This window comes from Nicotiana attenuata, chromosome 5 (genome assembly GCF_001879085.1).
Source record: "Nicotiana attenuata strain UT chromosome 5, NIATTr2, whole genome shotgun sequence".
Taxonomy (NCBI): domain Eukaryota; kingdom Viridiplantae; phylum Streptophyta; class Magnoliopsida; order Solanales; family Solanaceae; genus Nicotiana; species Nicotiana attenuata.
This window is the reverse complement of record NC_031993.1, coordinates 7,723,112-7,738,823: the sequence shown is the minus strand read 5'-3', so window position 1 is coordinate 7,738,823 and position 15,712 is coordinate 7,723,112. Positions and strand designations below refer to the sequence as shown.

The window sequence follows — 15,712 nt, the reverse complement described above, 5'->3', positions numbered from 1 at the left end:
ACGTCCCAAAACCACATCTTGTTTCTCTCACACATAACACTAAAAATTCTGTTAGTGTACAAAAGAAAGAATCCTTCTAGACCTACACCTTTTGGGCGCGCAACTGTTTTTTCTCTGACTCATTTTTAGTGGCTGTCGATATTTTCCAAAGTGTTGTATGTACTATCGATGATCTTTGAAGTACAGAGGTTTTCTCGGATATATTTGTTTCCTTTCATGCTTTATCCTTAAAGTTTCATGGATAATTATATTGTCTGGTCTTTGTTTATTGAGTATTGAGTTTGCATGAGAATATATATTGATTCTTTAGCAACTTTGAGGGATTTGCACACAAGAAATATCTCTAGAACCATAATTTGATTCAAGCACCCTTCTTTTTCTTGAAATAAATCTCTCCAAGGTTGACCATTTATCCAAGGTATATAAAAACTTTTTCTTTCATCCTTCGTATTCTTTATTCAATTTTTATCTAGGGAATTATACAAATTGATTCTTGATTCTTCTCTTCATGATAGTGATTTTTTGGTGTAATTTTGGATTATGGTTTTTGTCAGAATTTTTATTATTATTATTTGTTTTTGCTTGTAGAATATTGGATCAATAGACTTTTAATCATGCAAGAGCAAATGAGAAAACATCAGGAGGAGGTAAAGACATTGAAGAAATTGTATATTGATACTGCTCAAGAAGCATTGAAGATTAAACAAAACAATATCAAATTTTGTGAGTTGGAGATAAAGAGAGCAGAACAGTCTCATCTTAGGAAATTGAAAGAAGAATTGAGTAATGCAAAAGAGAATAAGGCTCAGACAATGGATGTATTATCCAATTTTAAGAAAAGGGTTCATGAACTAGAAGCTGAAGTAGCAAATAGAAGATTATCCGAGTCTAAAATATTCAATTCATTGTTATTGAAGACAAAGGAGTTTGAGCAAACTAAGATTGAACTTGAAAAATCTAAGATTGAGATATCTTCCCTACATGAGAAGATTGAATCGTTAGAGGCTTTGTCCGAGCAGAATAGCAGGCACGTGAGTTGTTCTTGCGATGGGAAGATTGTTGATGCATTGGCGAAGGAAGTGGGATGTCTTAGGTTTGAACTTGGATTGGCGAAGGCGAATTTGGATAAGATTCAAGAAAGAGAGAAGTTTGCTTCTTTAAAGGCTAAGGCTTTGAGTGATGAGATGATCTTGGTTAGAAAAGAACTTAAATTGGCAACTGATGCAGAAGAAAAGAGCCAAAAGGCGTTGGATGATTTAGCGTTAGCATTGAAGGAAGTTGCAAACGAAGCTACTGTGGCCAAGGAGAAACTTAGTGCTTCTCAATTGGAATTAGAACAAGTAAAGGATGAGGCGCGACAATTGAAACAAATGGTCAGAAAGTCTGAAGAAGAAAAAGCTCTTGCTCAGAAGGAGACTGCTAGAGTCGCGGAGTCTCTTAAAGATGCTGAGAATATGACTAGAAGAGCAAGGAAAGAAATTTACAAATCGAGGGACATAGTGAAACAGGTTATAAATGAAGCGAACGCTGCAAAAGATGCTGCTGATTTAGCTAGAGATGAAAATTCTCAACTCAAAGATGCCCTGGCTGAAAAGGAGGAATCACTTTGTTTTCTTACGCGAGAGAATGAACGCCTTAGGATTAACGAAGTTGCAGCTCATGAAAATGTCAAGGAATTAAAACGGTTGCTATCTTCGTCTTCACTGAAAACTGAAGACAAGGATCAAGAAGAGGAGAAGTCACTGGTTCCATGTTATGACCTCAAACTTAGTGAGCTGAAGCTTCAACGAGAACAGGAAGATTTAGAAGCGAAAATTCAAGACGAGGATCCTGAAAAAGCCGAGGCACTTAAGGGGTCAATATTTGATACAACAAAACAGGCATCTCATCATCGGAGAGCGTCTTCATCTGCCTCTTCAGATGATTTTGGAACACCAAGAACAGAAGATTTTGATCATCCAGATTATAATCATCTTGATAATTCAGATAGTGGTAGAAGTCCTAGTAGTAGGAGGAGGAAAAAGGCGTTGTTTCGACGAGTTGGTGACCTCATAAGGAGGAAGAGTTTCCATAAGAGGGAACCATCCAGTTAGTAGGCCCTTGTTCTGTATATACAACCTGAAATTGTACAGTTATTTTAAGTGTTTGAAGTTTTCATGTTGCATACAAAATGCTCCATTTATCAGGAGGGCAGCTCGGTGCAGTAAGCTCTCGCTATGCGCGGGGTCCGGTGAAGGACAGGACCATAAGGGTTATTGTAAGCAACAAGAGGCTGTTTTCACGGCTCGAATCCATGACCTTCTGATCACATGACAGCAACTTTACCAGTTACCCCAAGGCTTCCCTTCAAAATGCTCCATTTTATCAGAAGCAAAGAAATTGCAGCCTGCCAATTTTTTATATCATCAAATTGTTATTTTAATCTTCAATATTAGCTTCATTAGATCGAAGTATGAATGTTGTTCGATGTTATAACACCATGTACATACATGATTATAATTTCATTTTTAGATAGTAATTTGTAAACACTTCTGCATATTCTGGTTACTGAAAGAAATAACTCAGGCATCAAGCTTCACACTCCTAGATTGTTAACTTGTTTGTTGTGTGGGGTTAATACCCGGTTTGACCAATATATCATAAAGCTGAAATGGTTTTTTTTTTTTTTTCATATGGTGGTGTTCGGACCAACTTATGCGCACTTCAACTAATCCATAGGTATATCAAGGCCTAAACTGATAGGAAGAAATCAACTAGCGGATTTTCTCACCTCTAACGAAATTTGAACTATGGTCTTCCCCGTCATTCCCACTTTATTAACCGCTAGGCTATGCCATCTAGTACCTTAAGGTTGTGGGAGACGCGTTTAATAGGCGCAATTTTGCTTGGGTTGAGGTTTTCAATAGCCAATAGGTTGTAGCGACATCTACCGTATATTTATTGGGTTGATGTAAACACCTACGGCAAGTAAGTTTTTACCGATTAAGGCACTTGTATTAGATACGTACTTATAGTCGAGTTATGTAATGACAGTCATTCTATGTCCTCTTAAAGCATCAAACTAACATATAAAATCGATCAAGATCCAACAATTTCAATATTTAATCCCCAATGCTTAAATTGGCTTTTGATCACTCAATTCTTAATAATTTAGACTTTAGTTATGAGTTGGCAAAGTTTGCTTGGTGAGGCAACAATAGGAGATTTTTGACTCATGTACTTTGTACGCCTTAGATTGTATGTCCTCGTAATACACAATGTAATATTAAAAAATCGAAGTCAAAGTAAAGACATAATAATAAAATAAAAAACGGAATTAAGGTTTTATATATTTACGTTCAAAATCATAGGACTACACCTAACTTTAGAGTAGAAAACCTAAATTGTTTATAATTTCGGTGTTTATTAGTTTTTTTTAATTCAAATCTAAATAGGATTAGTTGTAATCAAAATAATATTGAAATAAGTTTTCTAGTTTTAATAAGAGTAGATTTTATACTATTATAAATAGGAGTGCTAGTATCTTGTTTCTCGAGTATTGAGTTTGCATGAGAATAAGACGCCCTTCTTTTTCTTGAAAGAGATCCATCCAAGGTATTAATCCTTCTCTTTGTCCTTCATACTTTTATTTATTCAATTTTATCTAGGGAATTATACAAATTGATTCCTGATTTTTCTCTTTTGGGAAGTGATTTCTTGGTGTGATATGGATAATGGTTTTCATTCAAAAACTTTGGTATCTTTTCATCGTTTGTTTTTAGACGATAAAAAATCATATACGCCTCAATCCCAAGCAAGTTGCCGTCAAGATTATGAATCATGTCCATATCGCTCTATTTAAGCACGTTTCAATCAAATATTAGCAGTAGAAGGTTTTTAAGTTTTCTATTGCCACATATATCTCTGACAAGACTAAAAACACGTAAAAATAGCACGGTCTAGTCAGTTTTCGGACTGGTCATTCAAAAATAGCCAGTGTTTACCAAGTCAATGAAAAATAGCCACTATTTTGCTGCAACAGAGACCGGTCCAGCATAATATACTGGAGTTCGGTGCACCTGTGTATGAACTTCCAGCATATTATGCTGGAACTCCAACACACGGAAAGTTCCAGCATAATATACTGGAGATTCGAGCACTTGTGTATGAACTTCCAGCATATTATACTGGACCGGTATACTTTGCTGGAACTCCAGTATATTATGCTGGAGTTCTAGTGTACTTATGCTGGAACTCCATCATATTATGCTGGAGTTCCAGCATACTTATCCTGGAACTCCATTATAATATGCTGGAGTTCAAGTATACTTATGCTGGAACTCCAGCATAATATACTGGCGTATTTTCCGGGTTTTGAACAGTGTTTTCGCTCAGATTTATCTTTACGTGAAAAGTGGCTAAATTTCGATTACTTTTGAAACTGGGCTATTTTTGAACGACCACTTGTAAATCTAGCTATTTTTAAATTTCATTTGTTCATTAAAATTGTCTTTTATTTGTATATTATCCGACCTAACTTTATTTTTCTTACGATTTATATAAAATTCATTATTAGTGTCTTAAAATAGGTGATTCAGTTACACTCTTTTGCTTTATTCTCTCCTCTCCTCTTCCCCTATTCTCTGTCAATCCATTACTAGTGTCTTAAATTAGAGAATTCGGTTACCCTATTTTCCTTTTTTCTCTCTCTCCTCTTTTCCTATTCTCTGCTGGCTCTCTCCATATACAATCCATTATTAGTACCTTGAATTAGGCGATTCGGTTACACATTTTTCCTTTTTTCTCTCCTCTCCTCTTTTTTCTATTCTCTGCCGCCTACAAATTAAAAACAAAATTTTGTACATCTACAATAAGATATAAACTAAAAATGAATTTATGCTAATAATTATATAGTATATAACTTATCTACAACTTTCATACATCATTTTTACCAAGTTAAATACAACGACAACATCATATAACTTAAATACAAATTTTATACAAATATGTCTTTTGTATATTTTTGTATGTATTGTTTTTCTTCCTCTCTGAAATTTCAATCAAAACTTCCTCTCTTAATACAATTTAGATACATATCAACAACTTTATGTAAAAAGATAATATTTATAACTTAAATATAAATTTTATACGATGATAGATACATTATACAACTATTTTTTTAACTTTCATATAACATTCAAATAAAAAAAAATATAACTACAATCGAATACAACTTAAATACAATTTACATATAATTATAATACAACTTTAATATAATTTTGTATGTATATTGAATATCATACGTTCTTCTTCTTCTTCGTCGATGAGTTTTAATCTGAAATCCAGCTAAAATAAACTCTAATCTTCACCAAACACCCTCAAAATTGAGATATAAACTCCAAAAAATATTCTCAATTGTTTGCAACAACAGCCAATCCAAACAAATAATATTTTTTAAAAATCCAAATTCGAATTCAAAGCTTCGAAGCTTTTTAATGGTCATCAATGGTGGAGAGTCAAACACCTTCAAAATTTATTGATTAATAATTTTTGTTCGAACACCAATTGTGCAACATGAAAGAAAATTATTAAGTTAAAACTCTAATAAAACAATTGATACCTATTGATGAATTTCCTGGAAAAAAAGAGAGGATAAAGCAGATGAGAAAAGAGAGAAAAACATAGAAAATCAAAGAAAGAAAAATAGGGTTGGGGAAAGAACAAAGAATGTGAGATGGAGAGAGAGAGAGCGCGCGAGGGGGGGAGGGGGAATAATTGATATNGTCTAGTCAGTTTTCGGACTGGTCATTCAAAAATAGCCAGTGTTTACCAAGTCAATGAAAAATAGCCACTATTTTGCTGCAACAGAGACCGGTCCAGCATAATATACTGGAGTTCGGTGCACCTGTGTATGAACTTCCAGCATATTATGCTGGAACTCCAACACACGGAAAGTTCCAGCATAATATACTGGAGATTCGAGCACTTGTGTATGAACTTCCAGCATATTATACTGGACCGGTATACTTTGCTGGAACTCCAGTATATTATGCTGGAGTTCTAGTGTACTTATGCTGGAACTCCATCATATTATGCTGGAGTTCCAGCATACTATCCTGGAACTCCAGTATAATATGCTGGAGTTCAAGTATACTTATGCTGGAACTCCAGCATAATATACTGGCGTATTTTCCGGGTTTTGAACAGTGTTTTCACTCAGATTTATCTTTACATGAAAAGTGGCTAAATTTTCATTACTTTTGAAACTAGGCTATTTTTGAACGACTAACATGACTAAAACTTAATCCCGACTAATTGGTATATTGTTTTCGCTTGCAGACTATCCTATTAATAGAGTGTTTATCATGGAAGAGCAAATGAGAAAACTTGAGGAGGAGATTTGGCAGATGAAAGAGGTAGCTAATGAGGCGCGTGTGAAGGCAACTGGGGAACTATTAACAGAGCTAAGGACTTCGAGGGAATTACAGTCTAATACTCAAGAAGAATTGAAGATTAAATGTAAGAAAATTTTTTCTCTGAATTTGGAGATTGAGAGAGCAAAAGAGTTTCAGCTTTGGTTAGCAGAGAAAGAAGATAGTTTAGGAAAATTGAAAGGGGAATTGAATACTGCAAAAGGGAATGAGGCTCAGGCCATGGAATTATTATCCAATTTCAAGAAAAGGGTTCATGAACTAGAAGCTGAAGTAGAGAGTAGAAGATTGTTCGAGTCTAAAATGTTCGATTCATTGGTATTGAAGACAAAGGAGTTCGAGCAAACTAGCAGGCATTGTGATGGTTCTTGCCATGGGAAGGAACTAGGATGGCTCGGGTCTGAACTTGGATCGGCGAAGGCAAATTTGGCTAAGACCGAAGAAAAGGAGAAGTATGCTTCTTCAAAGGCCAAGGCTTTGAGTGATGAGATGCTCTTGCTTAGAAAAGAACTTAAATTGGCAACTGATGCAGAAGAAAAGAGCCAAACCGAAGCTACTGTGGCCAAGGAGAAACTTAGTGCTTCTCAATTAGAACTAGAACAAGTAAAAGATGAGGCAAGACGATTGAAACAGATGGTCAGAAACACTGAGGCTAGGTACCAAAAGCTTTTGGATGAAGCAAAACAGGAAACTCTTGCTCAGCAGGAGACTGCAAGACTCGTCAAGTCTCTTAAAGATGCTAAACATATGACTAGAGCTGCAAGGGAAGAAATTTACAAATTGAGGGACATATTGAAGCAGGTTATAAATGAAGCGAACGTTGTAAAAGCTGCTGCTGATCTAGCTAAAGATGAAAATTTTCAACTCAAAGATTCCCTAGCTGAAAAGGAGGAAAGACTTTGTTTTCTTGCTCGAGAGATTGGACAAGTAGCCAAGGAAATTTTCGTCAGACCTATTGAGCTGAATCGACAAGAATCGGAAGATTTAGAAGCAAAAATTCAAGATGAGGATCCAGAAAAGGCTGAGGCACCAAAACAGGTATTTCATCATCGGAGAGCATCCTCATCTACCTTCTCAGACGATTTTGGAACACCAAGAACAGAATTCTCCGATTATTCAGATACTGATTGAAGTCATAGTAGGAAGAGAATAGTATTATTTCTAAGAGTTGGTGTCCTCAATATTAGGCCTTCGTTTTTTAGATACAACTTGGAATGGTATAGTTATTTTCAGTTTTGAAGTTTTAATACTATGCATATATTCTTCATTTATCACATGACAAGAAATTGCACACTTACAAGTGTGTTATTTACTCAGTTGTTCTTTTATTCTTCAGTATTAGCTTCACTAAATCTAAGCATGAATGTCAATTCTATGTTATAACACCAAGTGCATGATAATAATTTCACTTAAATAGTTATTTCAAATCTTTTTGAGTATTCTGTTCGCTGAAAGAAATAAATCATAGCGCCTGCATCTTTGTTGCTTCCAAATCAATTGCAGCTTTAAAGCTTACCCTTAATGAGATAATTTCTAGCCACAAATTTCTATGGATTATTTTAGACCACTGGTTTCAAAAGTCTTTATTTCTTAAACTTCATGCCTAGTCAAACATATCCATAGTTCGAGCCATCAAGAGAATGCGGAAAGGAAAATCTGTTTGGTTATTGGGCGAAATGGTTTGTAGGATGGGCTTTACCATATCCAACTTACATCACAGACTAAAGCCAAAACACTATGTAAACATGGTGAACAAGACAATGAAATTGGTAAATTTAAATGGAGAACAAATGCTCAATTGATCATTCCAATCAGGAAAAAGAAGCATCCAAATACTGGAGAGTTGCAGAGATAAACAATGATCTTTGAACTCATGACCCAAAGCAAACAAGTTGAAATCCTATATCAGAACTGAACACAAGTGAAATCGTCCTACTTCCCCATGTTCCTCTCCATACAAACAGAACGCCGGAGATGCACAACACTGGACCTTTCTTTTAATGAACGACAACTTACAATTTTTAGGTCTCACAAATCATAGGGGAATTAGAACTGCAAAGAGCTTAAGTAAACCAATGAGCAAAGTTTAACATGGTATTCAGATCCTGAATTAAAGATTTTCACCACTTTTAGTGCTCCTCATTATCCGGTTTTGCTACTTCTTTCATCTCTTCTGTTCCCTCGTCCTGCAAAAAAACCACACATGACTTAGCAAAACGATCATCACAAGGATTAAAGAAACAATCTCATTAACAAAAGAATAGAAAGAACTTGCCTGCATGTCCGAGGTCCACAAAGTCAGATTATCGCGAAGAAGCTGCATTATCAACGTGCTATCCTTGTAGGACTCCTCCCCCAATGTGTCCAGCTCAGCGATCGCCTCATCAAAGGCCTTTTTATATGAACACAACCATAAGTAAGATATCTAAATTCCTACTATTTTTTTCAAATTAAAACAATAAATCATGACTTTTTTGTTTACCTGTTTGGCAAGATTACAAGCACGATCAGGAGAATTCAATATCTCATAGTAAAATACAGAGAAGTTGAGAGCTAGCCCCAATCGAATAGGATGTGTAGGTGCCAGTTCCGCATTTGCAATATCCTAAAAAGAACAAGATGAATATTTCAATTTCATACGTCAATACAATGTAAAACCAAAATTTTCTTTAGCATTTGCGTAATTCTCCATCATTTAATAAATCAGAACAAAGAATTGAACCAATTGCTAATGAAATCAAAAACCAGATATTTTTCTCAACATTTGCATATTTTTCCTGTATCTCTAACTAATCAGGACGAAAATTTGATGCAATTAATAACGAAATTAAAACCGGATATTATTTCCCAGCATTTGCATAAATTTTCATAAATTTTAAATAAAACAGGAAGAGAATTTGTTGCAACTGATAATAAAAAATCAAAAGCAAACCTGAGCGGACTTGTAAGACGAAAGAGTATTCTCAGCAGCTTCCTTTCTCTCAGCTCCGGTCTTAAACTCAGCCAAATACCGGTGATAATCTCCTTTCATTTTCAAATAAAACACCTTAGAATCTGCGGTTGACGCAGCGCCGATGAGATTTGAATCGAGCAGCTTGAGGACACCGTTACAGATCGAGGTCAACTCCGACTCGATCTTAGATCTGTAAGTTTTAATAGAGGTCACATGATCTTCGTTGCCTCGGCTCTCTTCTTTTTGCTCGATTGAGGAAATGATCCGCCACGAGGCACGTCGTGCTCCGATCACGTTTTTGTATGCTACGGAGAGAAGGTTACGTTCCTCGATGGTGAGTTCGTCGCCGCCGTCCGCGGTGGTTACGACCTTCTCCATGAACTCTACCATCTCCTCGTACCGCTCGGCTTGCTCCGCAAGCTTCGCCATGTACACAAACTCATCGCGCGACGACGCCATCGATGTTTAGAGGGGGGGGGGGGTAGGGGGGGGAGAGAGAGAGAGAGAGAACTGAGAATATGAAATGAAAGAGCGGTTTTGGGATTCTTCTCATTTCAAGTTTGATTTTTGTGCGCGCTAATTGAGGCTTTCAGATTTGTGGGCCAAGGCCCATGGAATAGTATGCTTCACACAAACAAAATTAGTAAAAATAGCACGGTCTAGCCAGTTTTCAGACTGGTCATTCAAAAATAGTCAGCGTTTACCAAGTCAATAAAAAATAGCCACTATTTTGCTGCAACAGAGACCGGTCCAGCATAATATATTGGAGTTCGGTGCACCCGTGTATGAACTTCCAACATATTATGCTGGAACTCCAACACACGGAAAGTTCCAGCATAATATACTGGAGCTTCGAGCACTTGTGTATGAACTTCCAGCATATTATACTGGACCGGTATACTTTGCTGGAACTCCAGTATATTATGCTGGAGTTCTAGTGTACTTATGCTGGAACTCCATCATATTATGCTGGGGTTCAAGTATACTTATGCTGGAACTCCAGCATAATATACTGGCGTATTTTCCGGGTTTTGAATAGTATTTTTGCTCAGATTTATATTTACATGAAAAGTGTCTAGATTTCGATTACTTTTGAAACTGAGCTATTTTTGGCTATTTTTGAATTTCTCCCACAAAATTAATCTTCCCATAAATTCGTCAAAATAGCACGGGCTAGCCAGTTTTCAGATTGGTGATTAAAAAATAGTCATCATTTGCAAAGTCATTGAAAAATAGCCACTATTTTGCTGCAACACGAAAAGTTCCAGCATAATATACTGGAGATTGGTACAGCTGTGTATGAACTTCCAGCATATTATGCTGGAACTCCAACACACGAAAAGTTCCAGCATAATATATTGGAGATTGGAGCACATGTGTATGAACTTTCAGCATATTATGTTGGACCAGTATATTATACTAGGACTCCAATATATTATGCTGGAAGTCCATTATATTATACTGGAACTCCAGTATATTATGCTAGAATATTTTTTGAATTTTGAACAGTGTTTTCGCTCAGATTTATCTTTACATGAAAAGTGGCTAAATTTTGATTACTTTTGAAATTATGGCTATTTTTCAATTATCACTTGTAAATTTGGCTATTTTTGAATTTCACCCCATAAATTCAAGAGGAATTTTCAGAAACCACTATAGTTAAGTGGCTATTAACGTGCTATAGCTATAATATCCATATTTACTGGTCGTAGCTACAATTTCGTTACTATTGTATTGTATTCCATGTATTCGCGCGACTGTATTTATAATCTGCCTATAAAATAGGGATTACAGTTGTGTAATTCTGTATTCTATGTATTCGCGTGACCGCATTTATAAATACAATTGAGGTCCCGCCTAAAAATAGGAATTACGGGTATTTAATAACAGAAAGTGCAATATTGAATTGTATTCAATTTCACTGTATTGAATTCTGTTGTATTCAAACAACAAAACATCGAGAAATATGGTGTATAACGCTCTATTCAATTCGGTTGTATACATTCTCAATTCACCGTATTCAATTCGGAATACATAGATACAGGCAAAAATTCAATGTATTTGTATAGAAATACATTGTATTTGAGTGTATTTGTACAAAATATAATGTATTTGTATCATAGTATGTGGCTCGATAGCAAATAAGCGAAGAAAATTATATGTTATTTTCTCTCGCATACAAAGAAATACAATGAAGATGCATACACCCAGAGCTATACATATAATGTACAATCGTCCACCGTAGAAGATAAAGTCGTCGAAGAAGACGACTAAGATCTATGCTACTATATTAAAGTGTATCCAACTCCTTTGCCGCTCGTCACCCCTCTTCGGCTCCGATTCTCGTTCTCATCAAAATGGTGGATCGATTTTTTATTAAGAGAAGCTGCAAAATAGGTGTAATTGAGGGAAGGCTTATGTTTGATGGGTTTGGTGGAAGTTGTTAATGGAGAAGGAAAATAGTGGCATTAAACAAAAGCTGCCATTGAATTTACAAGTAGTTACAGTTAGGAAAAACTAGAGGACATTTAGGGTTTGGAAGAAAAAAGAATGACCAATGCCCATAAATCTTCCATCCCGCCTCTGATTTTTCAAATGATACATAGATCTGAATTTTTTTTGAGTAAATTGGTGTATCAAATCTTCCATCGCGTCATGGATAGATCTGAAGCGAAGAGAATAGATCTGAAGCGAAGAGGGAGTAGGAGAACAGATTTGGCCATGGCTACGGATTGAGCTCTTAGAATTCTGAAGCAAAGTCGCCGGAAATATGAACAGATCTAGCCGTGGCGGTGAGTCGCGAGGAAAACGGTAGCCTTGCTGAAGAGAGATGAAAAAGGGAGAGAGATTTGAGGGAGAAGAGAGATGGTTGAGGGGAAAACTGAGAGATCAATTGTATATATTCGTACTTTGCTATAAAATATAAAAAATAGCTATAAATAATAATATTTTTAAAGTATGTTGGTTTATAAGAAATAGGCGTAATGGCTTCCTGGCCACCTAAACTTGTAGGGCTTTTGAAAGCCGATACACAAACTTTGGACTTTCCCATTTGAACACTCGAACTCAAAATTCCCTTAACTAATAAACACTCCTGACCCTTGAGCCTATGCGCGTGTATTACATATACACAAACGTGTCCATACAGTCAGCAAATGATCCATCCAGCCAGTAAATGACCAATGATATTGTTACACGTCAAGGGTGCGAAAACAAACCCCACCTGATTGGGGTCCCCCCTCTTTAATCAATAGACCGACCAAAATCAGCCATGAACTTCCATAAAATCCACCATTTTCACTTCTAACAAAATTGGGTTTTTTGCTGCTCACCGAAAATCTGTAGATCTGGCCGATTTTACAAACTTTTCGGCGACCACACACGGTCGTTGTTCATAGGCCAGGGCTATGTCACTCGCTGCTGATACTTTTGCTATTCGTTATTGCTGGTTTTCCGTTTGAGGATTGGACTGTTTATTGTAGTTTGCCTTCAATTGAGTTTATGGTTTGACTGGTATTTCGTCAATTTGTGGATTTTTTGGTCATTGTTGGTTTCGCCGATGCTTGACTGTTGCAATCATTTTGTCAAAACTCCAAAACCGACATCCAATCCTCAAGCAGGATTCATCATCTTCTTCGGCTTCCAAAGCACTAACCGACGAGCAAAAATCGATGATTGAAACCTTCCACGACAGGAGGTGATTCGCCGCCTTAGGTTTCTGAAACAACCGGTGACTTTGTTCGGAGAAGATGATGTGGAGAGGGGAATAGGGGTTTAGTGATTTTGGAGCAGGGGCTTATTTTCTTTCTTTTTCTTTGTATTTTTTTTATTTTAGATTTTTTTTTATCAAAATTATTGTAGTGACGCGCTTAGTTTAGGTGATTTGCACATATTTTGTCCATATCACCTATGTCACTGCCACATGTACATGGTTAACGGTCAAATATGTTTGTTAGTTATCAAATATACAAGTTAGAGTGTTCAAATGGGAAGGTCCAAAGTTTGTGTATCGGCTTTCAAAAGCCCTACAAGTTTAAGTGGTCAGGAAGCCATTATGCCTAAGAAATAGGGTGCATTATTTAGCTATAGCATGTAAAATTTCCTAAATTCAATATAAGTAATTCGGATTTCGGAATGTTATTTGTTGTATAAAGAAAAAATGATGCCCGCATAATCTGATGTATCTACTCAATATCCTTATATGAGTCCACAATTCTACATTGTATAGGTCAAAATCTCATCAAAAGGATTCTGCTTAAGGAAGAACGACCAAGAATCAACCAAGCCGAAGTCACGTATAGGAAGCAATATATCAACGAATGATTTAGCTACGGTCGAGTACTCAATTCGGCCCGAACGGCTAGTTCAACACTTAGACATTTTAGAGGAATATTATACGGGATATTCCAAGAATTTAGGCACTCCGGATAAGGACCGCTGGATAAGGAAAGTGTTTTGTATAAATATCATGGGAGAGAGTAACAAAAGGGGGGATGATAGGAACACACACACAAACTCTGGCTAGGATTTTCCCAAATCTTCTTATTTAATTGATTTAACAAAAAAGGCTTAAAACTTTTTGGTCAAACAATTTGGCGCCGTCTGTGGGGATTTCCTAGCCAGAATTTTAGTTTCCTCTAGATCTAAACTCGGTTCTAGTTCTACTTCCCGTTCTTTGTAACCTCATCCTTTTGCCCATGTGCTTGTGGTGTGGCCGAGGTTTCCATATCTTCACGCACTCGGGACTGGATTGGATTGAGACTTGAACTCGAAGACCCCAACGGGCGAAGTAAGCCATCAGCCCACAAGGTGCCCTGATACGACTAACTCCAAAGCTAAGAGCAAGGCTAATATCGGATCTGAAGCTAGCACAAAAAAGCCAGACCCACAAAATGTCGTCCGAGTCAGGCGAATATTAGCTCAACCAATAATAGCAGCTATGAAACATAGCCGAAGAAGGGAACACGGTCGTTCCCTTCCACTCATCAACCAGTCAGTCGAGGTTACAAACAATTTCGTTTAGCTTTAACTTGCTATTTCTTTTCAGTGGGACAGGAACAGAGGCATGCTCACCGACGCGCAAACAAGGAACAAACGCCATCAAAATAGCACACCAAGAAAACGCTCCACGCTATATTATTCCCCAGGCAACGGTCGTGCGACCCCCCCAATAAGTTGGTACTCAGCGCCATAACGGCAAAAGTCTGTGTAGACTGGGACTGGGTCACCAGCCCGGAAAACATACGAATCTCTCCAACATGCAGACAGAACACAAATACGTAAAACCCACCCACGCGCTCGCCAAACCCACTATGTGACGACACAACTAGCCAAAATTCAATCTCGTACATGCACTGAGACGCCCCGAAGCTTGAGAGAGACATTCATCGCCCCCAGCCTATCAACTATCTCTCCAGGCCAAGCGATGAAGGGACTAGATAGACTGGGACTCCTCGAATATATGCACAGACCATACAACAACATGTATTCTCCAATAAACGAGTAAGCGAAGCAACATACGAAATTCTTACACAACCCCACCAAATTTACACATCACGCCAACGCAAAGGAAACGTACATTCGATCACTCGAATTAATTTACACCTCGTTCGAATCAATCTAAATTCGACCTCATTCGAATTTACAGCAAGACAATTCGACCTTGCTCGAATTGATAAATCTACATTCGACCTCGCTCGAATCAATCTAAATTCGACCTCGTTCGAATTTACAGTAAGACAATTTGACCTTGTTCGAATTTACAGCAAGACAATTCGACCTTGCTTGAATTGATAAATCTACATTCGACCTCGTTCGAATCAATCTAAATTCGACATAGTTCGAATTTACAGCAAGACAATTCGAACTTGCTAGAATTGATAAATCTACATTCAACCTCGTTCGAATCAATCTAAATTCGACCTCATTCGAATTTACAGCAAGACAATTCGACCTTGCTCGAATTGATAAATCTACATTCGACCTCGTTCGAATCAATCTAAATTCGACCTCATTTGAATTTATAGCAAGACAATTCGATCTCGCTCGAATTGATGAATCTACATTCGACCTTGTTCGAATTAACCTACATTCGACCTCACTCGAATTAATCCACATCCGACCTCGTTCGGATCAGCAAATCTAAATTCGACCCGCTCGAACTCACAACAAGTTTACATTCGACCTCGCTTGAATTGACAAGTCTAAATTCGACCTTGCTCGAATTAACTACCAAAAGTCAGAGAATTAATATAAGAAGATCTTAGAAATTCGAAAAGAAAAGAGAAGGAAAGGCCAAAGACGTACAACCAAGGACAAATCAACTGTTCCATTATATATATATATATAT

At 36.9% G+C, this 15,712-nt stretch overlaps 3 protein-coding genes across 3 annotated transcripts; 2 read left to right on the top strand and 1 right to left on the bottom strand.

The window, feature by feature from the left end:
- Nucleotides 301-2,549, top strand: LOC109226271 (WEB family protein At3g02930, chloroplastic-like). The gene is made up of 2 exons (XM_019391058.1): nt 301-418; nt 589-2,549. Exon 2 carries the CDS (start codon nt 615-617, stop codon nt 2,091-2,093), a length of 1,479 nt encoding a protein of 492 aa, XP_019246603.1. The 5' UTR covers nt 301-418; nt 589-614; the 3' UTR covers nt 2,094-2,549.
- Nucleotides 6,345-7,541, top strand: LOC109225931 (WEB family protein At5g16730, chloroplastic-like). Its single transcript, XM_019390740.1, has one exon. It carries the CDS (start codon nt 6,345-6,347, stop codon nt 7,539-7,541), a length of 1,197 nt encoding a protein of 398 aa, XP_019246285.1.
- On the bottom strand, nt 8,181-9,896 carry LOC109225244 (14-3-3-like protein F). The gene is made up of 4 exons (XM_019389845.1): nt 9,343-9,896; nt 8,893-9,015; nt 8,686-8,802; nt 8,181-8,596 (listed from the first exon to the last, which is right to left on the bottom strand). The coding sequence occupies exons 1-4, from the start codon at nt 9,820-9,822 to the stop codon at nt 8,540-8,542; spliced, it is 777 nt and encodes a 258-aa protein (XP_019245390.1). The 5' UTR covers nt 9,823-9,896; the 3' UTR covers nt 8,181-8,539.

What these genes read in the sequence shown, in the direction of transcription:
- LOC109226271 (XM_019391058.1), top strand. Translation starts at nt 615, where the DNA reads ATGCAAGAGCAAATGAGAAAACATCAGGAGGAGGTAAAGACATTGAAG.
- LOC109225931 (XM_019390740.1), top strand. Translation starts at nt 6,345, where the DNA reads ATGGAAGAGCAAATGAGAAAACTTGAGGAGGAGATTTGGCAGATGAAA.
- LOC109225244 (XM_019389845.1), bottom strand. Translation starts at nt 9,822, where the DNA reads ATGGCGTCGTCGCGCGATGAGTTTGTGTACATGGCGAAGCTTGCGGAG. An exon ending in CGTCTTACAAGTCCGCTCAG is followed by an intron (nt 9,016 to 9,342) that starts GTTTGCTTTTGA and finishes TGTTCTTTTTAG; the next exon opens with GATATTGCAAATGCGGAACT. An exon ending in TGTGGACCTCGGACATGCAG is followed by an intron (nt 8,597 to 8,685) that starts GCAAGTTCTTTC and finishes GTTTTTTTGCAG; the next exon opens with GACGAGGGAACAGAAGAGAT.